This window comes from Procambarus clarkii, chromosome 89, assembly GCF_040958095.1.
Source record: "Procambarus clarkii isolate CNS0578487 chromosome 89, FALCON_Pclarkii_2.0, whole genome shotgun sequence".
NCBI classification, from domain to species: domain Eukaryota; kingdom Metazoa; phylum Arthropoda; class Malacostraca; order Decapoda; family Cambaridae; genus Procambarus; species Procambarus clarkii.
The window spans coordinates 8,125,578-8,152,685 of NC_091238.1; the positions used below are offsets into that span (position 1 = coordinate 8,125,578).

General features: G+C 38.9%; 1 protein-coding gene across 2 annotated transcripts; it reads right to left on the reverse strand.

Moving 5' to 3' along the window:
* Positions 1-10,768: 10,768 nt before the first annotated feature.
* On the reverse strand, positions 10,769-26,513 carry RpL35 (Ribosomal protein L35). 2 transcript variants are annotated; one of them, XM_045767268.2, is made up of 4 exons: positions 26,411-26,513; positions 23,960-24,096; positions 18,070-18,151; positions 10,769-10,935 (listed from the first exon to the last, which is right to left on the reverse strand). In XM_045767268.2, exons 1-4 carry the CDS (start codon positions 26,411-26,413, stop codon positions 10,786-10,788), a joined length of 372 nt encoding a protein of 123 aa, XP_045623224.1. In that variant the 5' UTR covers positions 26,414-26,513; the 3' UTR covers positions 10,769-10,785. The 2 variants fall into 2 exon arrangements, with proteins under 2 accessions (XP_045623224.1, XP_045623223.1); XM_045767267.2 differs by lacking the exon at positions 26,411-26,513 and adding an exon at positions 26,357-26,377.
* Positions 26,514-27,108: the final 595 nt, after the last annotated feature.

Consider the following 27,108-nt stretch of genomic DNA (forward strand, 5'->3'; position numbering starts at 1 on the left):
CTTGTATGTATGTACTTTACCTGAATAAACATTTTGATTTTTGATTTTGATATTTGGTCCCGCCCCTCAGCTGTCATTCAATTGGTGTACAAGCTCCTGAACCTGTATCATGAACCTGAACCTTATATTCTTATATAACATCATTATGTTATATAAGAACATAAGAATTAAGGTAACTGCAGAAGGCCTATTGGCCTATACGAGGCTGTTCCTATTTACCGTGATGAGTTTTTCCAGCTGGATTTTAATATTTAACAGTATGTACATGTACAGCTATGCTGCACATGCTGTACATGTACAGCATGTACAGCTTCGGCACCTTTCCTATCACCTAATACATAAGAACATATGACTAAAGATAACTGCAGAAAGCCTATTGGCCCATACGAGGCATCTCCTATTTATAACCACGCAATATCCCACCCACATACATGTCAAATTCAAAATTCAAATTTTTATTCGGGAAAAGTACATACATAGATGATGTGTTACAAACATAATGTTGGATTTATAGAGCTAGTGCATACAATACCTAAAGCCACTAATACGCATAGCGTATTGTTCAGCCCACGCTTTAAACAATTAACGGACCCCACCTCCACTTTACGCGGTAAATGGTTCCACAAATCAACAATCCTGTTACCGAACCAGTAAACACCTCTATCATGTCACCCCTAACTCTTCGCCTTTCCAGCTAATGCAATTTAAACTTTGTCAATCTTTCTTCGTATGAGAGGTTTCTAATTTGCGGGACTAACTTTGTCATCCTATGCTGGACGTGTTCTAGTGAATTTGTATCCATTCTATAGTACGGCGACTAAAACTGAACTGCATAATCTAAATGGAGCCTAACCGATTCAGGAAGCTCTGTGTATTTCTTCGTAAGTGGGTTTGCTACGAAGGTTCCTAAGTGCGCCCTAAGAAGATGCTTAGGTGTGATTCAATAAGGTCCACTTAGGAAGAAATTTTATATTTCGAAGTAAAACAATGTTTTTTCAACTTCTACAGCCAGCACCGACATTGTAGTAAACAAATATGTTACATTGTTGTTTACCTACGTAATTCTAAGAGTTTACCTACGTAATTCTAAGAACCCAAGGGCCACTAACTATCTAGTGGCCTCGAAGAGGACAGAAAGCCGGCGGCTTGTTAAAGGGCCCGCCAATTGTCTTAATGATATTTTTTAGCTGGAATTTGGCATTTACGGCTTCAGCGGGTAGGCGGTTCCATGGGTTTATAGCCCTCTTGGTGGAAAAAAAACATCTGTTTTCAGTCCTACTTGAGAGAACATACTCTCCAACACTATATCTGTGATTGTCCTGTTATCAGTGACTTCATACCAAATGGTATGAGGTATTTTGAGCTCTGTAATTACTTCATACACTCAGGAATATTGGAAAATATTCTTGTGCTGCACCCAGATTTTGCCAGTGGAGGCTAATAGATCAGCATTAAGTATTTTGTTCTCTCCTAATTCCATGTATGACTGGCCATCCTGTGAGGTGAGGATGTTGGATGAGCTTGTAGCCGGTTTTTGATCTACACTGTGTGGTCCTTCATACAGAATAGATAAGCAGCACATTGCTGTGTATACCTAAACATGTTTAAAAATACATTGTTTGAGAGGAGTCTTGTAGAAACTGGTAAGAGTAATTATAATATAATGTTTCCATGATTCAGTGCTTACCTCTTGTGAAAATTGCTTAGAGTTGTTTAGTCAGAGTTGATTTGTTTTTTGTATTGAGGCTGGTATTTTCTAAATTGATTCCATGTACAGTATGTCTAACCATCCTGTGAGATGGGAGTATTAGATAAACTTATAGCTAGTTTTTTATCTACACTGTGTAATATTCCATATAGAATAGGGTAGTAGTACATTGCTGTGTATGCCTAATCTTCTTAATAAAAAAAATCAGTAATAAAGATTTTAAATTATAGTTTGTATTATTACAAATTCAGTACTGTATTATCCTTATTAAATCATGTTGACCATGGATCATTAAGATCTCATGTTCAAATGTAATAGTCATATTTCTTTTGAACTGCTAATCCATGCTAATCATTCATTAAATTGTGCATTATGTCTCAATTTTTCACTTCTTTGGATATACTGTACAGTACAAAAAGATAGGATAAAAATAAACCAGTAATATTTCTTTCATTATATTTTTCATTTAAATAACTGCATCAATATTTTTACAGCTGACAGAATTTTTTCCTTACAGGTGCATTATTTGTTAAAAAAAAAATTTGGTTTATTGTTACACACAATGGTGCTACATAGCCTTCCCAGCTTGGTGCCTTCTTTTAATACTTACTGATTAAAAAATAAATAATAAATACATTTTATTCAGGAAAAGTACATACAGTTGATTTACAAACATAATGTTGGATTTATAGACAGAGCTAGTACATACAATACCTAAAGCCACTAATACTCATAGCATTTCGGGCAAGGTGTGGGGGAAAAAAACACAGACTAAAACTTAATAGTAATCGGGATGAGGTATAAATTGTGTTGAAAGAAGGAATAAAAAATACAAAAAGGGGGGTTAACATAGCATAAATCAGCAATTACACATGTTGGTGAACAGCGTTGTTTAAAAAATAGCAAGACATGGGTTGACATTGAGGAGGTAAGTTAGGTTACATGGAGTTAATTAGGCAGTACTTGGTTTAACTCTTAAACTGGTTGAGAGAGGTACACCCTTTGACATGATTCGGGAGGTCATTCCACATTCTGGGTCCCTTGATTTGTAGAGCACTTCTAGTTTGGTTACACACAGCCAAATTGATTAACAGGAAGAGGTCTTGGACACAAATTTGTTCCATGCTAAATGTAGAGGAATCAGCTGAGTATTCCTCAAATAAAATAAGTTGCCTCAGCTTATATGGTAAATAAAATAAGCATTTCTCAAATAAGTAGCTGCCTCACCTCACTGCCTTACTGCTACATAGCCTTCCCGGCATGGTTTCTTCTTTTGATAATTACTTGTTCCACACCCAAATTGTATAACAGGAAGAGGTCTTGGACCCCTACTTCCCTCTCTCTTTTTTAATAGTCTATATAGTCATAATTATAGCTTTAAGTATTCAATGAATAAAGTTTGTGACATTTTTACCCTTTTCCTTACCTAACATCATTTGTGCAGCATATTTTTATTTTATGTCTCACTCAGATTTAATTTCAAAATAAAACCAAACTAAATAAATTAGAAATGGGTATGTATAGATAAGGTACACCCTTACTACTAGGTGAACAGGGGCATTTGGTGATAGTAAATGATCCCATCAGGCAGGGCTCATCACCTTCTCTCATATTTCATGTTCACCAGTGTTTATTTACTTAATAACTACTGGTATAATATCTTGCTATTATAAAACTAATTCTACTATCATCAAACACATATTTACTTCAAGTTTCAAGCAGAGAATGCATATATAACTAACACGAAGGATTCCTCTTCACTAGATTTACCAGATATAATATTTTGGTCATGTTCCAATATCATAAATCGATCCCAGTGTTATGTAGTAGAGAAAAAATGACTTATATCCAGTTTACGTAAAGCTACGAGTGGTCGAAACCACACTTAAATCCCGGAATGAACTTACGAGGTTTTTCCACTTACGGTAGTTAATTGAATACGGACGTAGCCGCCACGAAGGCGCTAAGACGGAAAACGTTCTTAGCTAAGAGGAAAAACCTTCGTAAGTACCTTCCTGAATCCAGCCCCTGTCTCCTTAATATCCTGCTTTTGTAAAATGATGGAAAGGATTTTGTTAAATAGGCTACTCTACCTTGTAGGTGATAACATGTCCAGTAATCTCTTTGGTTTTATCAAAGGCAAAAGTACTGCGGATTGTCTCTTAAAGTGTTTGTCTAATATGGATGACAATTGTAGAGTTTTTGTTGATCTACAAGGAGCATTTGATAAAGCCATGATACGTGGAACAGTGAAGTGGAACGGGCAACACAACACATATAAGTTGAAAGTGTAGGAGAATCGTGCATAGAATATTAAAAATATTAAATATTAGAAATATAGAATAGTGGTGAGAGACGGGTTCACGCTAGCTGTGTTTGTGTCTAGGCGAGGCTGTGTTTACACAAGCCACGAGGCCTCCGCAGGGCACGTCCCTCAGTGATACTATACGGACACTATATATAGTGTAATATGGAAATGTAGATCTATAGGAATTAGTAATAGTGAGTGTATATCACTGCAAGCCAGAAATTAGGCAGAGAATTCCTTGTAATAATACAAGCAAATAATAAATCGGTGTTATAAAGCAAGTAACTGGAAACTGGTGGCATCCATCCTGGGACACCAAGGGTCGACGGTACAGAACTCCTGGACAACATAAGATATGCTAAGTACCTGGGGCCAAATTCACGAAGTCGTTACGCAAGTACTTACAAACGTGTACATCTTTCCTCAATCTTTGACGGCTTTGGGTACGTTTATTAAACAGTTTACAAGCATGAAAACTTCCCAATCAACTGTTGCTATTGTTATAAACAGCATCTTGGTGCTTCGGAGGTCATTAAATGTTTAATAATTGTAAACAAAGCCGCCAAAAATTGAGAAAAGATGTACAGGTTCGTAAGTGTTTGCGTAACTGCTTCGTGAAACTGGCCCCTGGCCATAAAGTTTGAACAAATACAATATTACAAATTAACGGTATACATAAAATATTATAAATATATACATGTAATATTGTAAATAATAAAATTACTGAAATCAGCAAGTGATCCATAGAGTGAAGCACAAATACAATACAATACATCAGACAATGGAGGTGTGTGGCGAGTGTTTGGAGGTATTTAATTTAATTAAAAGACGTACTGTAGGCGTCAAGTGTTGCATCTGTGGGATAAGATTTCACCTGAGCTGTACAGAATTATCTCCAGCATGCACAAACAGTCAAAGAATTTACTGGATTTGCAAAGATGACAAGTTAATGTGGGAAAGCCTAACCAAACTGATGAAAAACATTCCCGAGTCACAGAGATTATCATTCACAGACAGGCTACCAGTGATATATGCGGACTGGGAAAAGACAACACTGGATAACGACCAAAACTCAGGAACAGGTAGTTTAGAGAACCGCAGCAGTAGTGTGGAGGAAGAGGCTATTGTGGTACAAAACATCAGCAATATTACAGAGCCAGGTAATATAAACGATGAGAGCAACAGTGAGATAGTGCATAAATGAAGGACTTGGGACGAAAGACGGAGACACACAAGTATAAATATCCTGAAAAAGTAAAAACTGGAAATATTTGCAAATGCTATGCACAAGGAATATGCAAATATGGGAAATTAGGAGCAGAATGCACTTTTCTGCATCCTTGAAAATGCAGGAACATGTTGGCGAGGGGTACATGCCGTTTTGGAACGGAGTGCAGATACTTCCACCCTAAATTATGTATATTTTCAATTAGGGACAAAAAGTGTTATGTTCAGTGTCCGGAATTCCACGTGAGAGGTACACAGCGATAAAGAGCTACCTATCCAACAGGCGTGCTAGTGTCCTATTTAAAGGAGTTAAAAGTACAAGAACAGATGCATTCGAACTAGGCACACCTCAAGGTGGTATCCTAAGCCCTATGCTCTTCAATATACTTATGCACAAACTTATCCATGACATACCTGTACAACCTACGGAAACTGTTATATGTTATGCTGATGATATTTGTATTATGGCACACAGTAAACCAAGGTTACAAGTGTTACTTGATGCATTCTCCAAGAAAGTAGTAGAATGTGGCCTCATAATCTCTGTTGATAAAACAAGGGTTCTTATTCCCCATTCTCTTCATGCTAATTATACTATTAATGGAGTGCCCGTGGAGACTTGTGAGTCTTATAAATGTCTTGGACTCGAGGTTAATGATACAAATCTCGTCAGCAACCTGCGTAAAAAACTAGTTGAGCGTCTTAAACCTCTCAGAACTCTTGTTGGCAAAGGATTTGGCATTAACATAAAATATGCTCGTAGTTTTTATATTGCCTTTATACGATCTGTTGTTGATTATTATGCCTTGCATCTTCTTAATTTTTCTCCTAAACAATTACAAAGCCTAGATGTAGTACAGAATGATGCCATGCGGATCATCCTGGGTTGTCCTAGAACTGTCAGAATTGTTAACATGAGAAAGGAACTAAACTTACCTTCCATTTACGAAAGAATAGTTCTACTTAGTACTGTGTTTTGCGCCAAAACTTTGAATAATGGTCCCCCCAGCTCTATTCAAATTAAATTGAGATCCATTCTAAACAATTCTGACTGTTCCCTCAATCCGCCGCAAAAAGCTCCTTAAAGTGTGTGGCTCAGTTGTTGTGTCTATAATCTTCAGAAACTGAATGTGTCTCTTAACCCTGATTATACTCCCATCAGTGTAAAACAAATGTATAACACTGACATTTTGAGATGTATAACATTAGAAGCTATTGACAGTCATCTTCAAATTCTCAAACCGACTGAATCCTATGCCTTTACTGATGGCTCTGTGCAGTTAGGCACTGGTAGAACAGGTTGTGCATGTGTAGTATATAAAGGGAATGAAATGATCATATCTAGTACACAGAGATTGAACAACTGGGCAAGCACGACACAGACCGAGCTATTGGGCATTTATCTAGCCCAATAGATAATAGTGGCACCATTTATCTAGCCCAATAGATAGTGGCACCATTGAGCCACTGAATACCTTAAGCTCAATGGTGGTGGAGTTATTTTCTGTGACTAAAAGTGCTCTGCAGTCCTTAAATAACCCATCACAATGTATATCGGAAGTAGCTTGTAATATCTATATGTCATATCTAGTATCTAGTATGTCATATCAATATGTAGTAGCTTGTAATTAAATGGAATGTAATTTTTGCCAATGATAATAACTCTTGTATAAAATAGTGTGGATCCCATCCCATGTTGGAGTTGGAAAACATGACTTTGTAGATCAATTGGCCAATGAGGCTGCAGGAAAGAAAACATTGATTATGACTTTGGACTATCTAATGCAATTATTAGAAACATACAAATTAAAGAAATTATTTCAGATTTAGAAGAACTAAGAAATGCCCAGAGACCTGAAAGCTGCAGTATTAAAAGTTGACAAGTTTTGTAATAGGTATTTGTATGGCCAGCACAGTAATCGAACCAGGCAATGTGATGTAGTCATTGCGCGAATTCCCCTTGGCTATAGACACATCTGGCAGGTTAGTGAGGCTGATCCACTACCAGAATACTCAGATTGTAAACTCTCTGATAAACCTTTAATGCATTCACTAGACCACTATATTGTTGAATGTGAAACCGTAAAGGACTTTAGACCTCCTGACCTCGTGTACCACCAACTGTGTAACTATTTTATTGACTCAGGTGTTCTGGACGACACCATGACAATTTATCCAAAATTTGCTTGTCCATTTTAAAGTAAAGAATGAAGAACAATTCATATTTATATTACTTCTAAGCTGCATCACTTATGAACCCATCCCTGCCCTTGTGTGGCAGTGCACAATAGAAAGTTGTTTTCACATATCCATACATTAAAACATTGATTGTAACCGTGATATACATGTGCTTCAGCCTACAGTTTAGACCTATTGTCTTATGTACGACCCTCTGCCCTGCGTGACAGTGAATACCAGCATTATCCTCACTTTAATAAGACTATCAAAATCCTCAGATTAGGCAAAATTGTAATTAATTTTGTCAATAAAGATGTTAATAATAATAACTAGAAAGGAAACTAGAGATACCAAATAATATACACATGGAAAATACTGGAGGGCCAGGTCCCATATCTACACAGTAAAATAACAACGTACTGGAGTGAACGATATGGAAGAAAATGCAGAACAGAACCAGTGAAGAGCAGAGGTGCCATAGGCACAATCAGAGAACACTGTATGAACATCATAGGTCCACGGTTGTTCAACACCCTCTTAGCGAGCATAAGAAATATTGCTAGAACAACAGTGGACATCTAATAATAACTAGAAAGGAAACTAGAGATACCAAATAATATACACATGGAAAATACTGGAGGGCCAGGTCCCATATCTACACAGTAAAATAACAACGTACTGGAGTGAACGATATGGAAGAAAATGCAGAACAGAACCAGTGAAGAGCAGAGGTGCCATAGGCACAATCAGAGAACACTGTATGAACATCATAGGTCCACGGTTGTTCAACACCCTCTTAGCGAGCATAAGAAATATTGCTAGAACAACAGTGGACATCTTCAAGAGGAACCTAGATTGTTTCCTCCAAGGAGTGCCGGACCAACCGGGCTGTGGACCGCTCCAAGCAACAGCCTAGTGGACAAAAATTCTCCCAAGTCAAGCCTGGCCTCGGGCCGGGTTTGGGGGAGTAGAACTCCCAGAACCCCATCAACCAGGTATCAACCAGGCCTCATTCTCAGATCCCATTTGACAGGTAGAGCAGCCTTGACCCTCAGTTCTCTGGCTACAGAAACTGACTGTTGAAACAGGCAGTGCTTGATGCCTACCTCCTATCCATAGTTATAGACGTAGATTTAAGGACTACCTCAAATCTCGTACTACAACTTATCTAGAATGTCAAAAATAAGAAAAGATATCTAATCAAGTGGCTGGAATTGGCCCAAATCACCACCTTTGCAGATCTCAACCTCATCTTGATGGAAAAATTCCTTCGCAGTGTTCCTACTCATATACGTCTCAACGTTTCAAAGGAGAAACAAAGTGTGCGCAGTTGGCTGACACCTACAGCCTAATTCACCTATCATCCCGATTATCACACACACCTGGTAAACCGTCTAGGTCAAGTCCTGTTAAAGCGAGTACCAGTGATTGTGTACTCACTTTACTGCAGGTATTAAGTGTATGTATGAAACCCAATTATTCAGAACAAACAAATACAAGGACTTCAAGCTACACGTGCTGTCGTAAGCACAGCTGGTCCCAATAGTGACGGCTTCACTTTACTGTGCTTTACTTAGGCAGTATCGGTGAAAATCTCTAAAGATTTCATTGCCGGGTCAATACTTCTAAATAGGAAACACATTACTGTTATTTTCTACAATTTTCACATCTCGATATGAAATAATATACAAATGTTTCTATTCACTTATTTCTTTAGCCTTCATTAACCCTGAAATGTCATTACTACCCCCCCCCCCGCATTTGGGGCATTTTACCCCCGTGCCCTAGACCAAGGACTGGGCTTTGCCATGATGTAACCCACAACAGTTGTCTAGCTCCTGTAGAGATCAATCCCGCCAACGGCACCATTTCGCTGCAGGTCGGCCAACTGCACTACCACAAAGCCGTTATGATTGTTAAAAGATGTACAGATTTCTTAGCGAGTGCATAAATGCTCCCACTTACGACAGTTTGAAGGCTGATTTGAGTTAGACTTGAGGCATGGCGGCGAGAATGCTGGTGTTGTGATGATGGCGTCAGCTGATCGTTGCTTTTCTGTTTGTTTAGATTTAGCTACTCCGAACGAAATGCCCATGTAGCACGGGCTATGGTAAGCCCGTAAATGGTCTTCTGTGATTGATTGATGAAGATTAAGCCACCCAAGAGGTGGCACGGGCATGAATAGCCCCGTAAGTGATAGCACCCTTTTGAGCCATTACCAGTTACAGCAGATGATACTGAAGATCTGTGGAGGTGCGACTGCACCCTGCGTGACGAGAGATGTCTCCCGATTGATTGATGATGATGTCTCCCTCGTGGACTTCTCTTATGTATGACTATGTATGACTTCCCCACACTAGCAAGTCAGGTGTGTGGTCTTTCTACGTATTCACCTAGTTGTGCTTGCAGCGGTTGAGCTCTGCTCTTTCGGCCCGCCTCTCAACTGTTACTAATTACTAACTTTTTTCGTCCCCCCCCCCCCCCCATCATGAAAATTAACACATTCTGTAAGCAGACAGCCAAGTAATTACATGTGAGTGTACAAAGAAAACTGATAAGAGGTCCAAACCTGTAATCCCGCATTTCATGCACCAAACAGTTTACACCATTAACCTCTGCACTATGCCCTGCTTTTTGCCGATGTCAAATGTTTAAGAGATTAAAGAGAAAAACAAGTAGTTTTAAATCAACTAGGTTACTTGGCAGTAAAGGTTTTTACTTAATTATGGCTTAAAGGCCTTGCAAACTTGTACTACAATGACTAAGCCTTGTTCAAAGTTTAGTCACTTTCTGGCAACAAGCTACCAGCCCCTTTATCCCATCCCTCAGTAAAGTAGTTGATGTCTAACCCTGGGTAATTACACTAAGAAAATTGCAACTTTCATGGGTCCCGTGTGTCGAATGTGAGATTTAACACAAGAATTTAAGAAAATTAAGCCGAGAGTAACCAACGTCCAAGAAATCAGTTGGACTGAAATACATAATATTTACAAAAGAATTACTGTATTGTCTCACAAAACATTACCTGAATAACTGAAAATTATGAAAACTTAATGTAGATATTAAACAAGTACCTTACTTTTAGGTGTTTTAGTGGCTTAGTGTCCCCGGGGCCCGGTCCTCGACCAGGCCACCACGACCATATACTCAACATACAAAACAAGGTCAAAGTTTTTTCTAATATCAAACAGTCTTGGCAGCACAGGGCAAGAATAAGACCAAGAACAGAGTAGAATGAATGTGAAAAAATGGGTAATTATCAGTCAGCACAATATTTTTTGTTTATTCATACTCTGTAAACCAACACAAATACTCCAAAAAAATTAAAAGGTAAAATAAGCAATAAATAATGTTGCAATTTTATTTAAGCCTTAACAGCATACTTCCTCTTAGGGAAATTCCATTGCCTTTTGGACTCCTTTGGAGTAAGAATTTCAAGCTCCCTCTTGGTTAAAGCACGTCTGATAGCACGGGTCTTCTTTGGGCGCAGATCCAAAGGCTTAAATTTCTTGTTCTTGAAAAGAAAAAAAGTACCATTAGCACCTACTACAAATCAATGATCCACAAACCACAACCAAAATCATTCCAAACGATGCTCCAGCCCACGACAAAGCTATTCTCACACCTGTAACTGACAATACTTTGGGCTGATGAAAGGGGGTCAACTGGTTCATTACCTCCTGGGTACAGTAACTAGAGCCTTCTACCTCTAAACCCATCTTTCATTTCCTCAAGATTGTTGCCACAAGTTAATTATTCAACTTGACACATGGAAAGAAGCAAACCTTATGTTAAGCATCCTCAGGCTTCAGTTGAAGATTTAAATTTGGTAAAAAAAAAATTACTTTTAATTCTGGGAGAGCTGGTAAACACTAAATTAAAAAAATAATAGGTCAGAACGTGTCCATCTGACATCAAACCTAATTTAAAATGTTAAGAATGTAAGAATAAAAATTGTAGGAACATCTATTGGCCCCTGCAAGGCAGGTATTTATAAATATCCAAACTAATTCATATACAGTACTGTTATCTAACCTACACCTGAAAAATACAGTGATCCCAGGCCTATTACCTGGTCAAAAACCCTATTGATAAATAAAATTTACCAAAGTTTTTTCCGAATCTAATTGTATCCAATTTTCATCTTATTTCTATATATTCTATACCAGCATTTCTCAACCCCAAGATAACTAGGGATTCTGCAAGTGAAAAATACTCAGTAATTCTAATAATATGCATATGTATTTTTGAGTCACTGTGTTAAATTTTTCATTTAACCAGTATCAAGGGCAAAGACAATCATCTTTTAGTTGACAATGAGATTCACATATAAATAATTATCAAAGAAGGCACCAAGCTGGGAAAACTATGCAGCACCACAAGTGTCGGTGGATATTTAAAAGCCGCTAAATATCGCTTGGGATGCCAATACAGGAACGAGGCGAGTGCTATCAAGGTGTCAACAGGAACGAGGCGAGTGCTATCAAGGTGTCAACAGGAACGAGGCGAGTGCTATCAAGGTGTCAACAGGAACGAGGCGAGTGCTATCAAGGTGTCAACAGGAACGAGGCGAGTGCTATCAAGGTGTCAACAGGAACGAGGCGAGTGCTATCAAGGTGTCAACAGGAACGAGGCGAGTGCTATCAAGGTGTCAACAGGAACGAGGCGAGTGCTATCAAGGTGTCAACAGGAACGAGGCGAGTGCTATCAAGGTGTCAACAGGAACGAGGCGAGTGCTATCAAGGTGTCAACAGGAACGAGGAGAGTGCTATCAAGGTGTCAACAGGAACGAGGCGAGTGCTATCAAGGTGTCAACAGGAACGAGGCGAGTGCTATCAAGGTGTCAGATTCACCATGGATTCTATCGAGGGACAAATGATCATTAGACAATAGGAAAGCAAAACGTACGATTTTCCGGAATAGGGACGAGATATGATCATCTGAAAATTGGAACACATTCCACAAGGAGGTGCATGACCGAGTGCAACAATGCAGCTTGGACAACAAGGAGCAGGGTGGCATTCCATTAACTGCCTGCGAGTTAACCATATATAGCCAATTCATAAATAACCCAGCCCAAGCTGTTTCCCATCGCCTATTCGAGTGGAAGGAGGGCCAGGGGAACCGGTTACCTTGAGTGCAGAGTTTAAGAGCGTAGCGCCAATAATGTGTGGTGAAAAGGGAGGGGTAGGCTTGGGGGAGAAGCAGATCAGATAAGTCAAAGTAATGTGGAGGGTGAATGAATTCCAGGCACCCTTATCAAACTGCCACGAGGAAGAAGCGAGGGCAAAAAGAAGGTTACGAGGATAGGGAAATGGTCACTGTTACAGAGCTGAAGAACCTTTCATGTCTGTATAAATGGATGAGGAGTAGAGTAAGAGATCAAGAGAGAAAAGGCTGCGAGTGCAAAATCAACACAAGTTGGCTCACCGTACTTCAGGAGACGAAGAAAGATTTTAAAAGGTGTCCAAGAATATTTATCAGATTACTACTCCAGAGGGCATGCTTACAGTAAAACTATCTAAAATGAGCACAGGATCCAGTAGTCCAATAACTGCTTAACATCAGTAAGAGTGGAGTATGTGGTGGCGGATGTTATGTGAATTCAACTGAAAAGCAAGGGGACTAAGGTAATATTCTGGATCAAGAGTGTCCCAGCAAAAAACTGGAGTGCAAGGAATAACTGCCGAAGTAACCAGGATAAGCATCAGGCATGGTTCCTGGAGAGACAAAGCAGTGAAAACCATAAGATCACAAGAACAGGGATAACAGAAAAATAAGAGGGAAAGACAAAGAACACAGCAGACTCGAGAGGATCAGGAGTAGGGTTCGGTGAAATCAGGGCGGGTGGCACATGTAAATCTAGTGAAGACAGCAGAATTGAAAGGTTATCGTGAAGGGGTGAAGGTGCACTGACAGGGTCCGTTGTGAGGGGGTAGCACTAGGAAGAGGTGGTCAAGGGAATGCGGTAGAAAGGACAGAAACAGTAGTGCATTTATCAAGGACAGCATTATAGGGCAAATTAACGACCACAGGAATTTCCATAGTGGGGTCAGTTGACTCTGCCACCAAGATGTAAGAGACAGGGACAGAGCTAGAGTGGAAAATGGGGGATTAACTGAAGCCTTCTTACCCACTAGGGAGGAAGAGAGAGAGGAACCAGATTAATGTTTCTGAAACAGAAGCGTACCAGTAGCAATATACTGTGCAACAGCCTCCAGTCTCAGGCGGAGAGGGAGAAAGAACGGATACATAGATGGCTTGGAGGAAGATGGACTAGACTGAACTGACATTTTTTGTAAAGGGCCAAAAGGCATAGAAGAAAGATGGGGGTCAAAAAGTGAAGATCACAGTGGATAGAGAAGAGGTGGTGGAAAAGTTACACCAAGACAAAAGGCCAGGAGAGGACTAGGAAGGAACAGTGGATATACGGGTCAGTAAACCACGAGTAAAACCCTTTAACTTCAGATTGCAGAGGCACATAAGATATGGAATTGGTGGGGGTGTCAGGGTTTAAGGCCTGGAAATTGTTGTGGGACTTAAAAAGAGAAGAAGGGCGGAGAAGAGAAGTGCGATACAATGCACGATCACAAGTCATGTTGAAGAAAGTGGCAAGATTGCGGACCTAACTCTTGCTTCGAGGAAAAATACAATTACCAAATTTTAAATTGAGGATTCTGTTCAAATTTATAGTGCATGCATGTGCAGAAGACACGATGGGGCCTCACCACAGTTGATGCAGCAAGCTTCATTAGAAGTGCACAATGTCTTAGAATGACCAGTCTCCATACAAGGAGCAAAGGGACATCCCACTTGTGTACTAAGTACAGGGGACTATGTCCAAATTTCCAACACCTAAAGCAGAGGCATGGAGAGGGACTGTATTCCTGAACAGAACACCTGGCACAGGCATGGATAACACAGGAAGGAAGTGTCCTACCATCAAATTTTATCTTACGACTACCTTGATGACAACCACGAAGGGTTCAAGTGAACATATCAATCTGGAGGATAAAATAACCTTGGGCCTCAAGGATATATTTAATATCCTCATGGTAATCTTTGAGTTTCTTATCTCCAGTCACAACAATGGTGTGGGAGAATGACTGTACCAATGCTGGCATTTAGCAGAGCACTTTAGTAGACCTGACTCATGGTCTCACCAATGCAGGATAAAGTAGCCAGTGCTACAGCCTTCTGAGAAAGGGCTGCAACTACACACACGTATCAGTTTGGTGGGGTTAAAAGTAACATGAATCTACAGTCAACTAGGTGCTTATGAATGCAGGTCATCATGTTAATTGCAATAAAGATCAAAATACTTAGGCCATGTCGTGGGCCAAACAAATCCTGAAGCAGTTTGAAGAAATCATGCGTGTTTGAGCATGGTTATGGCACTGTGCTCCCTCATTAAGGAGTGGTAAAAGGTGCAGTTTTTACAACAAAAGATGAGGCTGCTCCACGTGACCAAGTAATCACTACTGGGGCTTAATCCTGCCACAGAAAAAGGAGGGGAACAGAAAGGGTCAGGTGAGGTCCCCAACGGAGCCAGATTAAAAAAAATTATCAGGGACCTTGCAAACATTCAATGAGACACTGTTCTAAATACAAATCCTACACAAGGAATAGACAAATTGACTTCTCAAGCATAGTATCTGAAACATTCCTTTGAGGATAGCAAGAAAGAGGTCCAAAGAGACCTCTTTCTGGCCTTACCTCTTTGACCTCTTTGGTCAAAGAAACCAAAGGTAGAAAGAACACAGACGACACTACAAAAGGACAAAAATAATGGAAATGTTTAAGCAGACATGACTTTCCATACAAACAAGGAATATTTAATTAGGGAGATTGAAGAAATAGAGCAGACTGAAACATTGTCAAATTGAAGAAAGGCAACTAGAACAGAAAGCATTATAAGAAATCAAGAAAAACCCAAACTATTTCTTCACATATGCTAAGTCAAAAGCAAAAACCACTGCCAGAATTAGACCTATTCGTACGAGTTAGGTTCATACACTGAGGATGACAAAGAAATTAGTGAAATCCTAAAAAAGCAGTATGAGGACATGTTTAGCACTCCAATAAACAGCATGAAAGTGGAAGATCCACACATCTTAACGAGTGATATCCAAATACCTGTAAGTATAACTGATATCAACACAAGCGTGGACGATTTTGAAAGAGAAATTGACAACATGCCCATGCACTCAGCCCCAGGTCCAGACTTATAGAATTCAATATTTATAAAGAAATGCAGTGCCAGCCATGGAATGATAACACACAAAATGAGGTCAGTTGGAATAGCTGGTAAAGTAGGATGGTGGATATTAAACTTTTCTGTCGAACAAAACACAGTAACAGTCAACCGTATACAATCGAGTCCAAGCGCAGTTAAAAGCTCAGTACCTCAGGGTACAGTCCTTGCATCACTGCTTTATTCTCATATCAAATATAGACAAAAATACATGTCACAGCTCGTATCATTCTTTGCAGATCACACAAATCAGCATGAAAATTACCTAAGACATTGAAAAACTACAAGCAGATATTAATAAAGTTTTTGACTGAAAGGAAGAAAATAACACGATGTTTAACAGTGATAAATTCCAGGTACTGCCCATAGTAGGAAAGCAGCATGTAAAGGATTTGGGAATAATGATGTCTGACGACCTAACGTTTAGGGAACATAACCAAGCAAATATTGCGTCAGCCAGAAAAATGATAGGATGTATTATGAGAACCTTCAAATCCAGGGATTCCATAACAATTGTTGTACTATTCAAATCACTTGTGCTGTCCCGTCTTGAGTATTGCTCAATACTCGCTTCCTCCTTCAGTACAGGAGAGATTGCTGAAATAACATGCTGTATATATATGTTCAGAGAACATATACAGCATACATTGATGCAATAAAGCACCTAAATTATTGGGATTGTCTCAAAGCTCTCTAAATGTACTCATTAGAAAAGAGAAGATATCAAATAATATACATGTGGAAAATACTGAAGGGCCAAGTTGGTATCAGATCTGATACCATGAAGCCAGTACCAATACCAATGGGGCTAATCTTCCATTAGCCCCATTCATGGGTCTGGTTCCCCCCACCCCACGAGCCAGTGGTTGGGAGGTCAGCTCAGTTTCAATGTCACTGTTATACAAGTTTAGATCCTGGAGCCAAGGGATCCCACTTACCAGGGCAGCAGGTAGGGCTGAGCACTAGCAAGTGCAGGAAGGGGTGCATTCTCCCAAGTGGTGCCTCTCCTTCCCCCTTTTTTTTTTAACAGGGAAGACCTACAGCATCGTGCATTCTCCTACACTAGTGCAAAGACCTCTACCCCTCTAGCCCCAGCCAGGAGACACAACCAACCTCCAAGGGCAACCCTTCCAACAGGTGGTCAGTTGACCCAAACAGCCTCATTACGTTTGTCACATTTAGTACGTACCACACCCAGAGGGGGGGTAGGACAGGGGGGCCACTATAACCCCTCACCGGTCCCCAGGAAGTAATACATGAACCCCTTCAACACAACAAGGTGAAACTTTTAAGAGGGTAAATCTGTGTTTATCTAAAGTATGACCCAGAATTTTTTTAAGGGTACAGAGGGTGATGAATACTGCTCTATACTACAGTATTGGTACATAAAAAATATTGTTGGTGCTCAATACTATTGGTGTTTATCGTAAATGGGCAATTGTATTGCTATTTAAAAAGAACAATAGAAAGCAGAGTAAGACACATTATTATTATTAATGCTTCCAGATATGAATACATATTCTATTTGTTAGATTTCATTCATACTTTATGGTTCCTAACACCTAACCAGTTCTTTTTCACATTTAAAGTTTGCAATTTCAAGATTAAGCTCATATCTGGTTACTTGTTGTCACAACCTAGGCTCAAACTCCTACTTTTATTACCATTCAACTATTTATTATCTACATTACTATTACCATTCCATTCTGCCAACTTTCTTTACCCATTTTGATTAAAAGAATATATAAATAGTTTTGTAGCAATTTTGTTATTAATATATTCCCAATCCAATTTTGGGTATTGTTTTCAAATTTGCTAATGTTATCATAAGATGGGACTAACCTATTATGCTCTCTTTATATAGCCACAAAAACATTTTACCAAGTCAATATGAGCTCCCTCTGCCCCATTTTCAGGCCATGTAAAATTTCCTTTTACTTTACAATTTGCTTAAATAGGGTTTAATTTTATTTATTATATTCTATTACAAGATTTAACTGCCTCCAGTTGAAAGCTAATATTCCCACCCCTATAGTGCCTCTAGCCTCTATAAATTCTACCATTTATCAAACTGTAGAGGGGACGTTATGTGACGGCTACCGTTTTAACTGCGGATCTGTTAAACAAGGCCTTGCATTACCTAATCTTGGGTTAGCACATATAAAAGTACAGTATTCCTAATGCCCTAAAATCTCATACAAAACACAAATTTAATACTAATGTTCAAACTTAAGATATAAAAAGATGAAATTAAGAAGACAGCAAAACAAATAGATTGACAATCACTACCATAAAATACTTTAGAAGGTAATTACAATAACACTTTTGTAATTACTATAACACTTTAAACATGCTGGTCATCCAATCACATTTTACTTAAAAAACAAAACTAACCTTATAGAATTTCCTAAGATTCTCTTTCGTCTTCTGGTTGATGACAATCATGACACGTGCAATTGACTTGCGCACAACACGGCTGCAATATAACAACAACAACATTATAATGTACACTTAACAGAGTAAGCATTATTAAGCTTAAACATTAATCATGACACGTGCAACATTCAGTCCTGTCGATCAAAACCACTATATGATTTCTGGGTTGTGTTCTTTTATCATATTCCATAATATGGAATTGATATTGAAAATGTTTAATCTACAGAGCTGTTCAGCTATGCAGAAAATATCTGTGGTACATCTTTACAATAAAAATATTCAATAGTAACAAAGTAGGCTTTAATCCTTTTATTCAGTGATGGTATATAAACAAACTTTTTTTTATATACGTATTTATATTTATTTTGTTCACAATTTTTGTTTAAAACAAAATACAGTATGGTATATAAATAAAAAAAAATATTGTATTATAACAATGCACTCAAAGTACCAACACAACTAATGACTAACTTTTAGTGCGCCAAAAAAATTGCCGAAAAATTGTGTTGTGTTGTTATATTGTTAAAATGCTTTCTCTGATTGATGGGAGGGGGAAAGAAATTATTGTATGCGACATACTTTAGCCATGATGGAGTACACAAGTTGAGCAAATTATGGGCACTGATGGAGTTGGCACTTGGAGACGCTAGCCCCAGCAACCCCACGGGGCAGCAGTTGACGTGAATATATTTTGTCGCCATTTTTTTTTTTTTTCTTTGGGCCATACCGTAATATTATTCAAAGTTTGTTACGAGCAAATTATATAATCAAATTGTGTAACATCACTATGTTTAAAATTATGAACTCATCTAGTGATGCATATTATTATATCCTACATTATGTTCACAGAACAAGGATCCAAGGTAGGCCTAGCGGCCAACAGCTGTGTGGCTGAGGTTGGCCCAAATACATTTTCACAATTATTTCAGTGTCTGTGAATGGTTTTATATCTAGCTTTTGCAGTAATATTAATCAATAATGTGTGTAATTTTTTGGAATTTATAGTCAAGTGTGTACTCGCCTAATTGTGCCTGCGGGGGTTAAGCTTTGTCTCTTTGGTCTGTGTGTGCGTAATGTTTGTGTAATGCGTAATGTTTGTGTGTAATGCGTCTCTTTGGTGATGTGTGTAACATCACTGATCAAAATTATGGTGCCCATATCCAGGGACACTTATTATATTCTTAGATCAGTGGTTTTACTTTATTACACTATACTGTATACACGTTACCTGCTGGATGGGTTTCTGGGAGTAGTAGTTCTACTCCCATAGCTCGGCCCGATGCCAGGCTTGACTTGTGTTATATACATCTATATTTTTATAAACTGTAACGGACCACTAAGTAATTCTGGCGTGTGGTAATGAAATCTTAAGAGCAATATAGAGCTATACTCTACGCCCAACTGACTTCGGCTGCCAACATCAATCACCTGACAAAGCAAAATACAGTACCCAGAAATACACTATGCACATTGCTATCATCACTTCGAACAATGCTATTACCAGATTCCTGTCACTAAATCATGAATATGAATCATTTTCCACAAGATTATTTTCTAAATGAATATGAAGTCACTTTGCATGATGCATAGATTCACAAACCTCAGCTATGTGCTGTGAATGTCTGCCTCCTGCTGTGAATCATCATAACTAGCATTGTGTTCGCTGATATCTGAATATTGTACATAGTCTATCACAGTCAGGATCATCTATGACACTATCAACACAATAATTAGTTATCTATTTTATTAATCATCATTAAGTGGTGCTGTGTTCCTAACGGCACAGCAGAGCTGAGCAGCCCTTGTGGATTTGTTCATGGTGTGCATATTAGTGTTTCAAGTATTATGTTCATAAATCAAATATTTTGCTATTATTACACTATATACACAGGTTATATATAGGTATCTGCATGTTTTGTTCATCATAGCGAACCACTAAGTTGGTATGGCGAGTCCAAACATCAAGAGTGGACTGCCACACCCAGCCAGCCCTCCCTCACTCCAACACCTAACTCACCAACGTAAGAGGTATTAGAGGCAAGATACAATCAACACTGGATTTCAACCACCCACCAGATGAAAAGGGTTAAATGACTCCAGGGCCATAAAGGCACTCAAAAGAGTCAACCACAATGACACTGTAATGTTGATGTCGGAAAACCCAGTCTAGCATACAAAATTACATAAAAGTTCCACCTGAAGAAACAGTAGCCAACACCGTCGGCAGACTTCAGCCCGTCTGTGAACGGTGCAATGGACTGAGTGTGCAAAGAAATTCAAGGAAAAAGCATTCATAATGGGAGAAGTAATATAAGCCTCGTCACGGCCCTTGTGGATTTGTTCAAGTAATATAAGCCTTTACAATGTGGGGTCAAGGCTACAAAACTTTGCAAGTGGGACTCTCCATGGAGGCAAGGTTGGAACAACACGAGGCGAGACTGCAAACGTCAACCGAGAGGGAATCTTACAAATGACGCTAACCTTACAGAAAAAAAGGTGGCAAAAGAAAACAGGCCCACCTGAGGGGTAACAAAACACTGCATACGCAAGAGTGAGGTGGTTGCAGGGACTGTGTGAGGTAGCGAAGTAGTAATCACAACAGTCATGTAAAGACAGGACACTAGTTTCAATATGTAAGCTTTGGGTGGGGGGGAGTAGCAAAAGGCACCCGAGCTGAGACATAACCTGGTATGGTGCAGAGCATCAAGAAGACAAAGGGTCCAAAGAGAGGTCATGACATTCAACTTGGAAGTGAGAGACATGAGGTAACAAAGGGGAAATACCACAGTGACAACGGGGGATGAAGAATGACATGCTTCCGAGAAAGTCATAGCAGAAGTCTTGGTCATAGTAAACAAAGCCATGATTGGCAGCCCAAGATAATATTTACCAATTGCAAGTTGGAGTTGGTGTTAAGAGGAGAAGGAAGGAAGTCACCACGACAACAAAGTGATATCGCCACCACCCAGGGTAGTTGAACAACCATGGGAAACCCCTTCATATTTTAGAAAAGATTTTTCGATAATTTTTAAAAAAAAGTGGTACCTAGAAAAGTGGCACTTTTAACAAATGACGAGTGGAAGGTTTGCAGAAAAGTGCAAAATTGCATATTTTATCTCCAGATAATGACAAGCCTTTTCCAGGTCATAAAGAATGGAAACAAGAGAGGTATTCACAGCAAAGCAGTATGAACATAGGAACATCAGGGTATGAATACCTAAGGAATTTACAGGGTATGAATACCTAAGGAATTTAGAGTCCACTAAGATACCAGCCATGCTGCAACACTGCAAATGCCAAATTGAGGAGAGGTAGCAATAGTGTTCAAAGAACTACATAAAATGAAAGTTAACCAAAAGTTCAAAATGTTTGTAGACAATTCATCAGAGCAATGAGGCAAAAATCCTTAGGGGACATACCTTGAGTACAGGTTTTGAATAAGACCAACTGCCTAAATAAAGCCAGTCTGTCGCTTCCCAAGTATGGTTATAGATAAAATAAATTCCCATCCACATTGCAAATACCAAAATGCACACTGAGGGATATGACTTAATAACATAAGTATGTTAGCTATGACAGTTAAAAAAATAATGTGTAAACAAATATTATGGGTCATTTGTTTTGCATCATTATAAAGAACACAAAAGTTACACACAATAATAACTAAAAGGAATAATAATTTGTTTTAAATAAAACATTCATGAGCTGGCTTTTTTTAATCAAAAATATTGCATTTATTTATTTATGTATATATACAAGAGTTCTTACATTCTTGTACAGCTACTAGCCCGCATAGCATTTCGTGCAGGGCCTTAAAATTAATTTTCCTCGGAATACGACCCACCAAATCGTTTAACAACCAGGTACCCATTCACTGCTGGGTGAACAGAGGCTACAGTTAAGGCTTGGCACCCAGTCAATCCTCCCCAGCCTGGATACTAATCTAGGCCAAAGCACTCGTGAAGTGCTGGGCAAGTGTCTTACCACTGCACCACAGACACTGGTGAAGCATTATAAAACAACTTTTTCAAAATAAAAACTAAATGAATACAAGTAAATCCTCCAAATGGAATTTTGAATTTTCCCATAAAAAATGCATCATAAATCAATAATAATATCAATTTTACCCCCTGTACTGCGCGCTCACCAAGATACCTTGTTTTGATGGGTGGTGGGCTCAAAAAACCTGTTTGTTGGTATAGCAAACAATTCAAAACTCCCGCAGGTACATGAGGCACAAATATGTTTTCCGAGGCCTCCAGAAATCAGATACCATCTTAGAAAAAATGTGTGGGCACTTCTCCTAAGTGTGAGATCCTCGTTTTTTTTTTTTTTTTTTCAGGGAAATTCCTGCACGTGCTTTAAGCCTCTGGCTGGCCCACTAGGTGTTGCTTGTTTCTGTTTTACTTAGGTAGAGTACGAGTATTTATGACTCGTATGGTCGCTTCAGTAAGATTTTGCCCAATGTGTTTAACAACAACTTCTGCTCTGTTGAATCTTAAGTTGAAATCTTATTGGGTTTGTAACTCTGCACTGTGTTCGATAATGTTCCAGTGGTCTGTCGAGCATTTCTCCAGTACTGACATTTCCGACTACAGTCCTAGTACCGAGTGAGTGACCATGAGCAGTGTGTGTAGCACCAGCTCGCAGCATCACCATGCACCTCATACCCACATCCTCACTTAATAATGATGAAATAAACAAGTAACTATTTAATGATGATAGTATCAGAAGATCCTGACATGTTAAGACTATGTACAGGGTTCAGATACGAGTGAGCCACCCTATGAGGGTTATGACGTTCACAGCATGAGACATGCTCAGCACGCAGTACAATTTGGTGTGTTTGTTATGTGCGTATGTATGCACCAAGAAATGGGACTTCACGTTCCTTCAGAAAATGAACTTTGTGGAAAATTATTCATATTCACGATTTAGTGAGATTCTGATAATAGCAGTGTTGTGCATAATAAGTGATGTGCGTAGTATATCGGAAGGCACTTTGTTATGCCAAATGTTGTTGGCAATTGACTAGCATATGGCACTATGCTGTGCTTGCATTACTAGATTATCACTCACCAGAACTGCTTAGTAGTTTGTTTATATATAACATGTGTAGATAGTGTAATAAAAAAAAAATCCTAATATAATATTGTGCACATATTAGTGACAAATATATCTGTATATCTATGATCTAAACGTTCTAAGATACAGTAGTGTATATCTTAGTATTTGGGTACCATTCCTTCCCTCCATCCCATCCCAAATCCTTATCCTGACCCCCTTCCAAGTGCTATATAGTTGCAATGGCTTGGCATTTTCCCCTGATAATTCCTTCCTTCCTTCACAGCCACTCCTGCCCTACACCTGGCCAAAGGCAACCTCCAAGGAAGCAACTGCTTCATGAACATGCAGGAACCATGACTTCATGCGAGATTTCTCGCTTCACCTGTGCCGTAGACAAAATGTGATCGGTGAGCACATTTTAACAATATTAAAAGAAAAATAAGAAATTTTTCTGTGCAGTAGGGCATTCTCATATAGACTGATTGGTTAATGATTGGGTAAGTAACACCCCATCCTATCAACCTTTCATCCAACATCAAATTAATCCTAAATTTTGTCTCTATGGCACAGGATAAAGCAAGCATTTGGAGGACCAATCTGGTGCACAATTAACAAATATATGACAATTATTTGCTATACACATATAATAATCAAGAATTTGCACTGGTAGAATGCAAGATTAATAAAATAATGATAAAACCATTCATATAGCTCAATCTTTTCTATTACATTCAGCCCTACAAGAAGCATGCAGAACAAACATCAAGTAAATAAAACTTACATTTTGGAGAGCTTGGATGCAGCTCCGCCAGTCACCTTGGCCACTCGCAGACCAGACAGTTCTTGTTTGAGCTCCTCCAGCTGCTTCAGCAGCTCATCCTTCTTCTTGCTACGCAAGTCACTACACTTGACCTTAACCTGAAGAAAGAATTTTCAGAACCATACCAAGAGAACAAATACTGGAAATTGCATTCTGTAGATATGTAACTTTAGTTGAATAAAGGAAAAAACAAATACAAAAATTGTGCCAATGCCCACTCCTCCAATATTCAACAAACTCTGGCATGTTAAATGTTTAGTCAGAATTCAGTCACTTGATACCATTCATTTTTATACTCAACATAACTGATATACAGTAAAAATATGTGACGCATATTGTCTAGTGTGGGTGAACAAAATAGTTACCACAATACAGTAGACTATAAAATGTATTAAGGATGAAATGCAGACCTATGAAATGACAACCAGTTGTCAACTCAACATGGGAACTTTCGAGCACATTTATTTATTTATTTATTAATTTACAAGAAGGTACAATGGGTTTGCAAGATTACATAACATTGGTATTTTTACATTCTCCCAAAGCCACTAACATGCATAGCATTGTTTTTTTTAGTTTAAATTCGTTTTTATGGTATTAAGCAAGGACAGGACTTGCTTAACACAACTAATCAAAATGATCTTATCTTGGTTCTCTTGAGATGATTTCGGGGCTTTTTTTTTTTTTAGTGTCCCCGCGGCCCGGTCCTCGACCAGGCCTCCACCCCCAGGAAGCAGCCCGTGACAGCTGACTAACACCCAGGTACCTATTTTACTGCTAGGTAACAGGGGCATAGGGTGAAAGAAACTCTGCCCGTTGTTTCTTGCCGGCGCCCGGGATCGAACCCGGGACCACAGGATCACAAGTCCAGCGTGCTGTCCGCTCAGCTGACCGGCTCCCTTGCACAATAAATGAACTCCTAGGGTAGGCTAGTTGGATTAATTCCTTTAGGTTAGACATGTTTCAAAATCCTTTGACGAACTACTTTTCACGACGACTCATCCCCTCCAGCTTCACCCATCCATTATGAGGTTGTTTGCAATGTATGCACTCCAAGACTCACCATGTGAACCCCGACTCATCTCCCACATGACGAGCACCACCCCAGCAGCTGCACAGCTGCTGTGATCATCACATTGCCTGGTTTTGTCGTCCTATCTTGCATAATTGTTATTATCCACCAGATGAGTGGGCTGCCAATACTTTTGTATGTAGCATGGTCTTATACCTGGGGCTTGGACAGGTCAATTTGTCCCCCCCCCCCTCCCCTCCAATGTGGTAATGAGTTTTTGGAAAAGTTTTCCAGGTTCACTTAATACAGGTCAAAAGAATATAATTAAATTTCTCTTATAATCCAAATAGTGCACATACTGTAGTTCTTATGACTTATCAATTTTAATTAACTGTGCTAAAGACGCATGTTAGCATGTGGATGACAACTCTACGTGTGCTCTTGCTATTAGGGGTGTTGTACGCGCTCCTTTGGTGCCGTGTTCCAGTGATAGTCTCGAGGCCAGCCTCCACCACCACACAGTATGTCTCCTTCACATTTCTATCGTGTGGGCTAAACCATCCTGCAAGACTAGAGCCTCCCAACAATATTTACACGGAGGTATCTTATGCACGGGTGACTTTCACTATTGAAAATAAAACGACCTAACTCCTAGAAAGCATTAGTCTAGAAAATAACATTGCGGGCCAGATGAACGTTACGGCCCGCCCCATTAGCCCCCATACTATTATCCCAGCACGTTGGAGTTTATTGTGAGTGAATCACTTTAAAGACTCCAGACAGACCTAACTTACCCCTACACCACCCATAGTGTGGGGCCACACAATGAACCACACAGTGGCCCAAGTAAATCATTTTCCTAACTTCAAGCCCCACTAATGTCTGGCTTGCCAAGTCTACGCCACCACCCACACTATCTCTACATTCCATTTGTACTTTGTCCTATACGGTATATATAAAGTTCTATGATTAATAACCTGCGAAATGTTTGTCAAATACGACTACTGATTTTTTGTCTAAACTTCCAAAACTTTGACCAAATAACCTGGACATACAGCAAAACATTTTTACTAATTACGTATTTATTCATATACTTTATTCATATACTACTCATCACTGAACACTTACTCACCGAGTGAATTATCTTTGTTACCGACAAGAAGATTTAAAATGAGTAACAAGTTTACATAAAGGTCCCACGAGCACCTCCTCCACACCACGCAAAACATAAACAAATCCACTCCCAAGTATTCACTCATATTCTCACTCTACCACATTACTCTCCCTCCTAACTTAAGGGCCAATACACTCCCTGATCTCCCAGAGCAAGGAAACACACACATTACCGCCATCTTCTCTCAGGATGAAGGAGAAAATCGGCGATAAAGAGGAGCACTAACCATTTTGGCGAGGTTGTTGGTGTGAAGGGAGAGCGGTCGCTTACACCCCGGAACAACAGCCTCACTGACACCTGACGGTCGAGTTGCGCACACCACCCTCACACTTCACACGCACATAATAATAATAATAATACCAATATCAATAATTACAATCATTTTTATTCAGGTACAAGTACATACAAACAAAATGAGTAACAAACAGAATGTTGGATTTCTGGATATAGCTATATATAATATACTATGCCTAAAGCCATTAATAATACGCACAGCGTTTGGGGCAAAATTTTGATATTTTATTTCAAGAAGGTTAAGTAAAACAGCACTGTGTTGCTACCTTATTATATATTAAGGATTACATACAGTGTGTAGATCAGGAGCTAGCTATGAGTTCATTTACTATTCCCATCATTGATTATCAGAAATATATTAATAAGTTCTCATAAATCTATTATCAGAACTATAACAAACTCAGTCTTCAGAAAATACGCAGCCCCTCTGTTTAAATTGGTAAACATGCTAAATATATATATATATATATATATATATATATATATATATATATATATATATATATATATATATATATATATATATATATATATATATATATAATAATTGTATAATTGTAAACATAATTTAATAATTGAGTCGCAACATGGTTTTATAAATGGCCGTTCATGTTTAACAAATTTGTTATC

Bases quoted from the DNA above. Each gene is read 5' to 3' on its own strand.
- RpL35 (XM_045767267.2), bottom strand. The intron at 18,152-23,959 runs GTAAGTTTTATT...GTTATATTGCAG, and splicing joins GCATCCAAGCTCTCCAAAAT to CCGTGTTGTGCGCAAGTCAA. The intron at 10,936-18,069 runs GTTAGTTTTGTT...TTTCTTTTCAAG, and splicing joins ATCTTAGGAAATTCTATAAG to AACAAGAAATTTAAGCCTTT.